This window comes from Aquila chrysaetos, unplaced genomic scaffold, assembly GCF_900496995.4.
Source record: "Aquila chrysaetos chrysaetos unplaced genomic scaffold, bAquChr1.4, whole genome shotgun sequence".
Lineage (NCBI taxonomy): Eukaryota > Metazoa > Chordata > Aves > Accipitriformes > Accipitridae > Aquila > Aquila chrysaetos.
The window spans coordinates 65,761-76,660 of NW_024470407.1; the positions used below are offsets into that span (position 1 = coordinate 65,761).

At 73.7% G+C, this 10,900-nt stretch overlaps 2 protein-coding genes across 2 annotated transcripts; one reads left to right on the forward strand and one right to left on the reverse strand.

Moving 5' to 3' along the window:
- Window positions 1-93: 93 nt before the first annotated feature.
- Window positions 94-6,557, forward strand: LOC115338426 (carnitine O-acetyltransferase-like; the record flags this gene model as incomplete). Its single annotated transcript, XM_030006995.2, is given in 16 exon segments — window positions 94-242; window positions 725-932; window positions 1,312-1,415; window positions 1,772-1,825; window positions 1,943-2,078; window positions 2,661-2,681; window positions 2,683-2,836; window positions 3,152-3,255; window positions 3,257-3,331; window positions 3,540-3,640; window positions 3,717-3,842; window positions 3,960-4,070; window positions 4,168-4,303; window positions 5,321-5,383; window positions 5,473-5,610; window positions 6,009-6,557. Coding segments are annotated over 16 exon segments (1,923 nt in total), but the record flags the coding sequence as incomplete, so codon positions are not given.
- Window positions 6,558-8,898: 2,341 nt separating this feature from the next.
- On the reverse strand, window positions 8,899-10,429 carry PRRT1 (proline rich transmembrane protein 1; the record flags this gene model as incomplete). Its single annotated transcript, XM_030006996.2, has 3 exons — window positions 8,899-9,559; window positions 9,684-9,866; window positions 10,385-10,429. Coding segments are annotated over 3 exons (405 nt in total), but the record flags the coding sequence as incomplete, so codon positions are not given.
- Window positions 10,430-10,900: the final 471 nt, after the last annotated feature.

The window sequence follows — 10,900 nt, forward strand, 5'->3', positions numbered from 1 at the left end:
CTGTCTGGGGGGGTTAAGCCCACCCGGTGCCCTGAGCGCCGTGGGTGGTCGCGGGCGTGCCCGGACGCCTGGGTCCCGCGGGGCGGGGTGGGTGGGGGGGGGGGGGGTGGGCGTGGGCGGGGCGGGACCCGGGAGGGACCCGGGCGCCCGGGAGGGACCCGCGAGTCCGGGCCATGGGGCGGTCGCCGTGGGTCTGGGGTCGCCGCCGCGCCCCCCCCGCGCCCCCCCCCGCCGCCCCCCCGGTGAGTCCACGCGCGCCCGTGGCGGGGGGGAAGCGCTCGTGCGGGGCGGCACGTCCGCGTGCTGCGGGGGGCGGGGCGTGGGGGGGCTCGTTGCACGTGGCAGGGGGGTTCCCATTGCACGGGGGGGGGGGGCGTCCTGGGGGGGGTCCCCATCACGTGGGGGGTCCCACTGCACGCGGGGGGGTGTCTTGGGGGGATCCACATCACCCGGGGTCCCGTTGCACCGGGGGGGTCCTCACCACCCGACGGGGTCCCCGTGGCACGAGGCGTGGGGGGGGGCGTCCTTGGGAGGGTCCCGTCACATGGGGGGTCCCGCTGCACGCGGGGGTCCTGGGGGGTCCCCACTGCACCGGTGGGTGGGTGGGTGGGTGTGTCTCGGGGGGATCCGCATCACTCGGGGTCCCGTTGCACTGGGGGGGGGGGTCCCATTCCCCGCGGGCGGTCCCCGTTGCTCAGGGGGTCCCGGGGCTCCCCCCCCGCAGGAGGTGCCCGGGAGGGGCGGGCGCCCCCCGCTGCCGGCGCTGGGGGCGACGCTGGGGCGGCTGCTGGGGGCACTGGAGGCACTGGTGGCCCCGGGGGAGCGGGACCGGACCCGCCGCCTGGTCCGGGAGTTCGGGGCGCCCGGGGGGGGCCGGGCCCCGCCTGCAGGAGCGGCTGCGCCGGCAGCCCCCCGTCCCCCCCCGCCTGCCGGTGAGCGCCGGGGGGGGGCTTCGGGGGGACCCGGGAGTTCAGGGGGGACTCAGGGGGGCGAGGGGACCCGGGGGGGACAGGGGGGCTTTGGGGGGACGCAGGGGGTTGGGGGGACCCAGGGCGGTGGGGGGACCCGGGTGGGACGGGGGGGGCTTCGGGGGGACCCGGGAGTTCAGGGAGGACTCAGGGGGGTGAGGGGACCCAGGGGTCTGGGCAGGGAGGGGGGACCCAGGAGTTTTGGGGGCCCCGGGAGTTCAGGGGGACCCAGGCATCCGGGGGAGGATGGGGGACCCAAGTGTCAGGGGGGCAGCCAGGATTTTGAGGGGGGGGGCGGACCCAGGCGTGCGGGGGGACCCAGGTGTCCGGGCGTTGGGCGCAGGAATGGCCGTGGGGCTCCAGCGAGCGGCTGCCGCTGCCCGTGCACACCAGTGCCGGACTGGTGCTGCCCCGGCAGGACTGGGAGGACTGGAGGGGGCAGCTGTGGTGAGTGGGGTCTGGAGAGCTGGGGGGTGGACTGGAGGGGACTGGGGGTCACTGGGGGGGACTGGAGGGCACTGGGAGGGATTGGGAGGGGACTGGGAGGGACTGGGGGACACTGAGGGGCACTGGGAGGGAGTGGGGGGCACTGGGAGGGACTGAGAGGGGACTGGGAGGGACTGGGGGACACTGAGGGGCACTGGGAGGGACTGAGAGGGGACCAGGGGGCACTGGGAGGGAGTGGAGGAGACTGGGAGGCACAGCAGGGGCACTGCAGGACGCTGGAGGGCGCTGGGAGGGCACTGGAGGGCACTGGGGGACACTGGGAGACACTGGCGTCACTGGTGTCACTGGTTCCCCAGGTTCGCGGCTCGGCTCATCGCAGGCGTCCTCGACTACCGGGCGCAGCTGGAGCGGTGGGTGCTGGGGCCGAGGGGGTCCCACGGGGGGCTGGGGGTCACTGGGGGGGGCCAGGGGGTGCCAGGGGTCCCTGCGAGGTGCCGTGGGTGACGGCGGGTGTCCTGGCGGCCCAGGCGTGACCCCCCTGAGCCGTGGGTGCAGGCAGCGTTCGGGGGGTGCCGGGTGCCGGGCCCCCAGCGGGACGAGGTGCTGCGGCTGCCCCCCGGTGCCCAGCCCCCCCCCTTCATCACTGTCGTCCGCAACTGCCAGGTACCGGGGGGGGGGGCAGGGCGGGGTGGGGGGGTCTCGGGGGAGGACACACAGGGGGGTCCTGAGGGGTCTGGGGGCGTCCAGGTGGGTCCTGGCAGGGAAATGGGGGGGCCTGGGGGGGATATGGCATTCCTGGGAGGGGTCGGGGGGTCCTGGGGGGGGACACAGGGGGGACACGGGGGTTTCCCGAGGGGTCTGGGGGGGTTCAGGAGGGTCCTGGTGGGGAAATGGGGGGGCATGGGGAGTCTGGGGGGGGACATGGGGGTCCTGGGGGGGACACGGGGGGGGACACACGGGGGTTTCCCGAGGGGCCTGGGGGGTTCAGGAGGGTCCTTGTGGGGAAATGGGGGGGCATGGGGAGCCTGGGGGGGATATGGGGGTCCTGGGGGGGACACAGGGGGTCTGGGGGTCCGAGAAGGGGGAGATAGGAGGGACGGAGGAGAGTCCTGGGGGGAGCTGGGGGCACGGGGGGGTCTGGGAGGGTCCTGGGGGACACGGGTGGCGGTTTTGAGGCCGCCGGGGGGGGGGCCGTGCGGTGCCGACGGGGCCGTTTCGGGGTGTCCCCCCCCCCGTCCCCCCCAGTTCTTCCAGGTGGAAGCATGTGGGGGGGGCGGGGACCCCCCTGCCACCGGCGGCGCTGGCAGCGGCCCTGGGGGGGCTGCGGGCGCGGACGGGGCGGGGCGGGGCCCCGCCCCTGGGGCTGCTGACCGGGCAGCACCGGCACGCCTGGGGGCGGGTCTACCGCCTGCTGATGCGGGGTGAGTTGGCGGGGCCTGGAGGGGTGGGACTTCCTGTTTTGGGGTGTCTTTGGGGGGTGGGACTTCCTCTTCAGGTGCTAACAGAGGGCGGGACTTCCTGGTTTAGGGCCCCAGGGGGTGGGAGTTCCCCTCTGGGGAGGTCCTGGGGGCGGGGCTTCCTGTCCTGGGGCAGGGCTTCCTGGTTTTGGGCCCCAGGGGGTGGGACTTCCCCTCTGGGGAGGCCCTGGGGGCGGGGCTTCTTTTGGGGGGGGGGTCTTGAGGGCGGGGCTTCCCAGGGCAGATGGGGTGGCACCCACTGAAGCTCCGCCCCCGCAGACCGACTGAACCGTGCCTCGATTGGCCGGATCCAGCGCAGCCTCTTCGCGCTCAGCCTGGACGCGCCGGTGCTGGCGGCCGCCGGGGGGCGGGGCCCGGGGGGCGGGGGCCGCGCAGGTGCTGCACGGGGGCGGGGCCTGCGCCAACAGTGGCAACCGCTGGTTCGACAAGACCCTCCAGGTGGGCGGGGCTTCCGCAGTCGGGTCCCTGGGAGGTGGGACTTCCTGTTTGTGGGTCACGTGTCCCCGTGGAGGGCGGGGCTTCCTTTATTCCGGGGCAGGGAGCAGGGCTTCCTGTTCTGCCCCAGAAGGCGTGTCTGCGAGGGCGCGGTGCCGGGCAGTCAGGGGCGGGACTTCCTGCGCCCTGACACCCCCTCCGCCCCCCCCAGTTCATCGTGGGGGAGGACGGGACCTGCGGGGTCGTCTACGACCCGGCCGTCATCGACGGCGCCGTCGTTGCGGAGATGGTCGACCACGCCCTCGACTGCTGGTGGGTGAGGGGGGCGGGGCTTGGCAGGGCGGGGCCAGGAGGGACTTCCCTGCCCTCACCGGCCCTTGCCTTCCAGCCGCCGCCCGGAGCCCAGCCCCGCCTCGATGACATCACTGCCCCTCCCCCCGCCCCAGCGGCTCCGCTTCAGCCTCGGCCCCGAAACCGCCCCCGAGGTGGAGCGGGCGAAGCGGCACCTGGACAGGTGGGGTCGCGGGGGGCTCAGGGGTCACGGCGGGGGTCAGGGGGTTTGGGGGTGCGGGGGGATGGCCGGGGAGGGGCCGGGCGTCGCCCCTCACCCCCTGTCCACCCCCCTCCCCAGCCTGGCGGCGGACGTGGACGTTCACTGCTTCTCCCACGAGGGCTTCGGGGCGGGCGGGGCACTGCGGCCGGAGGCCATCGTCCAGGTGGCCCTGCAGGTGGCCTTCTACAGGTAACGGGGCGGGGGCCTCGGCATCCGGGGCGACACACCCCGGCGTCCGGGGGGGGGGACCCCGGCGTCCGTGTGACCCAGGCCTGCCCCCGCCCAGGGCCCATGGCTCCCTCTGCGCCTCCTGCGAGCCGACCTCCCTGCGCCACGTCCTGCCCGGCTGCACAGACCTGCTGCGCCCCCCCGGGCCCCCCTGCCTGGCCCTGGCCCGTGCCCTTGACGACCCCCATGCGGAGGTAGGCAGGACTTCCTGTCCGGGTGTGAAGTGGGGGCGGGACTTCCTGCCCCGGGTGTGAAGTGGGGGCAGCACTTCCTGCCCCGGGTGCGAATTGGGGGCGGGACTTCCTGTCCCAGGTGTGAAGTGCGGGCGGGACTTCCTGCCCCGGCTGTGAAGTCGGGGCGGGACTTCCTGCCCTGGGTGTGAAGTCGGGGCGGGACTTCCTGCCCTGGGTGCGAAGTGGGGGCGGGACTTCCTGTCCCGGGTGTGAAGTGGGGGTGGGACTTCCTGTCCCGGGTGTGAAGTGGGGGTGGGACTTCCTGCCCCGGGTGCGAAGTGCAGGTGGGACATCCTGCCCCGGGTGCGAAGTGGGGGGCAGGACTTCCTGTCCCAGGTGTGAAGTGGGGGCGGGACTTCCTGTCCCGGGTGTAAAGTGCAGGCAGGACTTTCTGCCCCGGCTGTGAAGTCGGGGCGGGACTTCCTGCCCTGGGTGCGAAGTGGGGGCGGGACTTCCTGCCCCGGGTGTGAAGTGGGGGCAGGACTTCCTGCCCCGGGTGTGAAGTGGGGGCAGGACTTCCTGTCGCAGGTGTGAAGTGCAGGCGGGACTTCCTGCCCCGGGTGTGAAGTCGGGGCGGCACTTCCTGCCCCGGGTGTGAAGTGGGGGCAGCACTTCCTGCCCCGGGTGTGAAGTGGGGGCAGCACTTCCTGCCCCGGGTGTGAAGTGGGGGCAGCACTTCCTGCCCCGGGTGTGAAGTGGGGGCGGCACTTCCTGCCCCGGGTGTGAAGTGGGGGCGGGACTTCCTGCCCCGGGTGTGAAGTGGGGGCGGGACTTCCTGCCCCGGGTGTGAAGTGGGGGCGGGACTTCCTGCCCCGGGTGTGAAGTGGGGGCAGCACTTCCTGCCCCGGGTGTGAAGTGGGGGCGGGACTTCCTGTCGCAGGTGTGAAGTGGGGGCGGGACTTCCTGCCGCGGGTGTGAAGTCGGGGCGGGACTTCCTGCCCCAGGTGCGAAGTGGGGGCGGGACTTCCTGTTCCGCAGCCGGAGCTGCAGCTGGCGCTGCTGCGCGAGGCCGTGGAGGCGCAGAGCCGGCGCACGCAGGAGGTGAGGGCACCCCGCGCCGGGGGGCGGGGTCAGGGGCGGGGGGGCGGGGCTACGGGGCGGGTGTGTGAGGACCCCGGTGCCCGGCGCAGGTCCTGGCCGGGCAGGGCGCCGAGCGGCACCTGCAGGGGCTGCGGCAGGCGGCCATCGCGGCGGGGGAGCCGCTCCCCGAAATCTTCATGGACCCGGCCTACGCCCTCGCCACCCACTTCCGCCTCTGCACCGTGCAGGTACCGCCCCGGCAACCCCCCCCCCGCCCAAAACCCACCCAGGGCCCCCCCCAGGGATCCCCCGGGGCTGCGGGATGGGGCTGGGGGGCCCGGGGCGTTTGGGGGTGTCTCACCGGGGGGTCGGGGGTCATCTTTGGGGTGCACAGGGGGGAGATCGGGTGCATTTGGGGGGGTGGGGGCCATTTTTAGGTAGGGGGCAGGAACCGGGGGGGGTATTTGGGGCAGTTTGGGTGCATCCAGGGTGTGTTTTCAGGGGTGGGTACTTTTGGGGGGGGGACACACAGGTTGGGGGGCTGGGGCCAACCCAGGCACCGTTTGGGGGGTTTTGGGGCGGTTCGGGGCGTTTTGGGGTGTGCTGGCGGGTCCTGGGGTGCAGCACCATTCCCCCCCCCCGCCAGGTGCGCTCCCGCGAGGGCTGCTGGCTGCTGCGGGGGCCGCTGGTGCCCGACGGCTATGGGGTGGGGGTGGGGCACGTGGCCCCCCCAGACCCCCACGACCCCCCCGGCCCCCCCGGGGGTCTGCGTGTGGCCGTCACCGCCTTCGCCTGCTGCCACCAGACCGAGGCCGCCCGCCTCGGGGCTGCGCTGCAGGGAGCCCTCGACAGCCTCGGGGGGCTGCTGCGCCGCCACGGCCCCCCCTGAGGTCTCCAAGCCCCCCCCCCCCCGCGGCACCCCCCCGAGCAACACCGGCCCCTGGGTGATCCCCAGTGACCCCTGACCTTACCCCTACCCCCCCAAATCTGGGGGGACCTCCCCTCCCACCTCCCCAGGGTCGCCCCTGCAATCCCCCAACACTCCCAGGGTCCCCCACGGCCCCCCCCTGGACCCCCACCACTCCCTAGGGCCCCCCCGGGACTGGCCCCATTGGGCCAAGGTGACTATTTTGGGCCAAACCCGGCTGTTCTGGGTCACTGCAAACGTCAATAAAGTCTCTTGTGGCCTCGCTGATGTCGGGGACTCCGGTCCGGTGGATCCACTCCGGGTTCTTGGGGGGGGGGGGGTCCCGGTCCCGGTCCGGCCGGATCCAGCCCGGTATTTGCACCGGCCCCGATCCGGTCCGAGGGATCCAGTCCGGGCGGCGGTGCCGGTCCCGCTCCGCTCCGGCCCGATCCAGGCCGGGTCCCGGTCCGGCCCGCTCGGCTCCAGCCCGGGATTTGTGCCGGACCGGGAGAGGAGGGGGGGGGGGGGGCGCCGATCCGGCCCGGGGGATCCAGGCCGGGCGCCGGTTCCGATCCGGATCCGCGTTCCGATCCGGCCCGGGCTTTGCGCCGGCCCGGCTGGGGGTCCCGGTCCCGGTCCCGGTGCGGCCCGGCCATGGCGGCCGAGAAACCCGGTGCGGAGCGGGATGGGGGCGGGGGGGAGTGATGGGGGGCTGGGGGGGGGCGTGGTGGGGCAGGAGGATCCCTTGGGGGGGGTCGCGTCACGCGTGTCCGTGTTCGAGGAGGCCGCGCTGTGCGGGCGGGGGGATGCTGCGTGTGCGACCATCACACGCGTGTCCCGGGGGGGGGGGGGGTGGGGGGGTGTTGCACACGCGTGTGCACATGCCCCGGGGGACCCAGGCGTCCAGGGCAGACATCCCCCCGCCGTGTCGCGCTATAAATAGCGCCGGGTGGGGGGGTGTGACCCAGAAACGGGAGCCTGGGGGGGGGAGGCGCTTCGTTGGGGGGGGGGGGGGCATTTGATTTGGGGGGTTCGCGCTGCGGAGGTGTGGGCTGCTGGCCCCGAGAGGATAGGTAGGAGGAGGAGTGGGCGCGGGGCCAGTTGAGCGGAGGAGGACGATGACGGGAGGAGGGGGAGGGGAGGAGGAAGACCCCTGGGTCGGTGCCAAGCCCCCCCGGATGTGGCTACAGCCCCGTGATCCCGCCTTCGCCAAAGCGTGCTGCCGCGGCCGGAAGGTCGGGTCAACTGATGGTCCCCTTGATAAGACTGAAGCGCTGAGTGGAAACAGAAGGCGGATTTGCTTTGTAGGGCTTGGGGTCGGTCGAGAGGGGTCGTTGCGTTTGTTGTGAAGAACTTAGGTCTGGGACGTGTTGCGGGGAGCGTGTCCTACCTGACGTCTGTCATGCCTGTCCTGGAGACTTATGATCTCTTCACGTTCTTCTCGGGACGACTCTTGCCCGGCTGCGCGGCGTCGGGGCGGTGGGGGTTGCAGTGGGGGGCTTCTCTCCCCCGCCCCCCCCTTCTGGGAGAGGCGCCGGGGGGGCGCTGGCAGGCTGTTGCTGGCGCGCCAGGAGCGGCGGCGGCGTTGCTGGGGGCGGGCGGGGCACCGCGGGCGCCAGGGCCTACCCCAGGCCCTGCGAGCAGCAGTGGCGGCCGGGGGGGCCCCGCCGTTGCCCCCCCGCCCTGGCACGACCCAAGGCGGAGCTGCACGCCGGGCTGGCCCTCTGCCAGCTGCGGCTGGGGCTTCCAGCAGCGGCGGCCGCCAACGCCGGCAAAGCACTGGCCCTTCGGCCGGGGCACCTGGAGGCCCGGTTCCGGCGAGCGCTGGCGGCGGCGGCCATGAGCGACCTGGAGGCGGCGGCCGCCGACCTGGCGCTGGTGCTGCGGGAGGAGCCCGGCCACGCCGGGGCGCGCCGGGAGCTGCGCCGGGTGCGGGGGGCCGCCCGGGAGAGGGACGCCCGCCTGGCGCGACGCCTCGGTCGGCTCTTTGCCTGAGGGGAGGGGGTGTTAACGAGGGGTGCTTTGTCTGGGGTGGGGGTGGTCTGTCTGGGGGGCTGGGGATGCCCCTCCTTGATAATAAACAGGAGTGTTAATGAGCAGGTGGTTCGTTAGGGACTGGGAGGGGCTGTTGCCATGGGGATGCTGGGGGGGGGTCTGGGATGTCCCCCTGTGTTCATAGACGGGACTGTTAACAGGGGGCGCTTCGTTAGGGGCGGTGGGGGTCTGTCTGGGGATGGCCCCCCCTCGATAATAAACAGGAGTGTTAACGAGGGGTGCTTCGTTATGGAATGGGGGGGGGTTGGATGGATGTGGCATCGCCCCAGGGATGCAGGAGCAGGAGTGCTGTTGTCATGGAGATGCCGGTTTTGGGGTGGGGATCTGGGGATGAGGCCCCCGCCATTAATGAACAGCATTGTTAATGAGAAATGCTTGATTGGGGGGGGGGGGGGGGGCAGATGGAGCATGGCTGGGGGGATGCTGTGGGCCCCCCCTCCAATTAGCAGCCCCTAACAGTGGCCCCGCTTCATTAGCAGCAGCAGCCCCCCCCCCCCCGCCCCACGTTGCCATGGAGACACCCTTCCTTCCCCCCGGGCAGCGAGCCGGACGGTAAAGCGCTGCCCCTCCCCCGTATCAATATAGAGATTTATTGAACCGGCAGCAGCAAAACGTCACAGGGGGCGGGGCCTGGTGGGGGGGCGGGTCTTGGCATGCAGATGGGGCGGGGCCCCGCCACAAAGCTTCCTGGGAGGCCCGCCCACCGGGAGCCCTGGGGGCGGGGCCAGAGGCGTGGCTGGGGTGGGTGGGGTCAGGCGTTGCCATGGTGATGCTGTACCCGTTGCCAGGGTGTTGCTGTGGGATGCCAGGCGTCGCCATGGCGATGCCGGGAGCGGCTGTTCCCATTACCGGGGCAACGCGAGGACTCCCGGGCGTTGCCATGGTGACGCCGGGGATGCCCGGCGCTGTTGCCGTGGCAAAGCCGCGGGTCTCCAGTACCCGAGCTGTCGCTAAGGCGTTGCTAGGATCCCCAGCGTTGCCACGGCGATGCCGAGGGTCCCCATCGCCACCATGTCTGGGGCGCGGCGGGTGGGGGGGGGGGTGTCGCGGTGACATCACTAGGGCTCCCAGTCATTGTCGTGGTGCTGGGCGGCGATGATGATGACGACGGTGAGGATGGTGCAGAGCACGATGGCAGCGATGCCCACGGCCAGGCTGATGAAGGAGAAGTTTCGTGCCTCCCGCGAGGCAATCTCGGCCGAGACGATGTCCCCCCGCGCCACTGCTGTGCGCACCTGGGGGGGGGGGGGGGGGGGTCAGGTCAGCACCACTGTCCCACCGCCCTGGCACCCCTACTTGTCCCGGGGGGCACCTGGATGGCCCGCAGACCCGCCCTCCCCACAGCCCCCCCCCCGCCACCTGCACGGCTTTGACGATGGCGACGACGCCGGTGGGCCAGAAGCAGCAGAGGGTGGTGAGGACAGCGATGGGCAGGTAGTCGTGGGGCGCCCGGCCCGCGCCCCTCCAGCCCCCCCGGGACCCCCCCGGGGACCCCCATGGGGGTCCCCAATGGCCCCCCCAGGGTGCCCCCCACCGGCACCCCTACGGGGCCGGGCAGGGGACCGGGACCGGGGCCGGGGGGGGGCTGCCCCAAAGGCCTGCAGAGAGGAGAGGGGGGTCAGGGGTGGGGCCGCGGCAGGACACGCCCCCTGCGTGACCACACCCATGTATGCAGCGCCCCTCCCGCGGGCCACACCCCAGAGGTCCCAGCTCTCTCCCCATAGGAGCCTGGAAGTTCAGCCTGTGCCCCTCATCAGACCACGCCTCCCACCAGAGGCCACGCCCCTTCCCACAAACCCCACCCCCAGAGACCCTTCCCTGCAGGCCCCGCCCCTTATGAAGTTCCACCACCAGCCCTTGGACCCCACCCCACTGCAAGCCACACCCCCTCCCTATAGGCCCTCCCCCCCCGCTGGACCCGTGTCCCCAATAAGCCCGCCCCCTCCGTTAGCCCCGCCCCTCCCGGCCGGCTCCATCCCCTCCCTGGCACTCTCCTGCCTTCCCCCAGCCCCCTCCCCTCCCCGCAGGCCCCGCCCCTCCCGCAGGCCCCGCCCACTCACCGGCCCGACGGGGTAGACGGGGACGTAGGCGGTGCAGGGCTGGAGCTGGAGGGTGAAGGGGGGGGGCGCGTAGGGCAGGGGGGGCTGGGGGGGGGCCCCGTAGGGCTGGGAGGCGGCGGGGGGGGGGCCGGGGCAGCGTGGCTGCGTGCGGGGCCGCGTGCGGGCCCCCCCCGGCCCCCGGCAGCCCCCGGGGCAGCGTGGCCGCCCCCGCCGCCCCCCCGGCCCCCGGCCCCCCCCGCGGCAGCGTGGCCGCCCCCGCCGGTCCCCCCCGCGGCAGCGTGGCCGCCCCGGCGCCCCCCCGGCCCCGGCGGTGCCGGCGGCCCGTAGGGGGGGGCGATGCGTGGGGTGCCCCCTCCGGCGCTCCTGGGGGGAGAGGGGCGTCAGGACGGACGGGATCCCCCCGGGACCCCACCCCCACCCCCAGGGACTTCCCCCCATCCCCAAGGGCTCCCCCAAACTCCCAGCGCCCTCCCCCCCCAAATCCCCCCCGGTCCCCCCGAGACCCCCAGAAGTCCA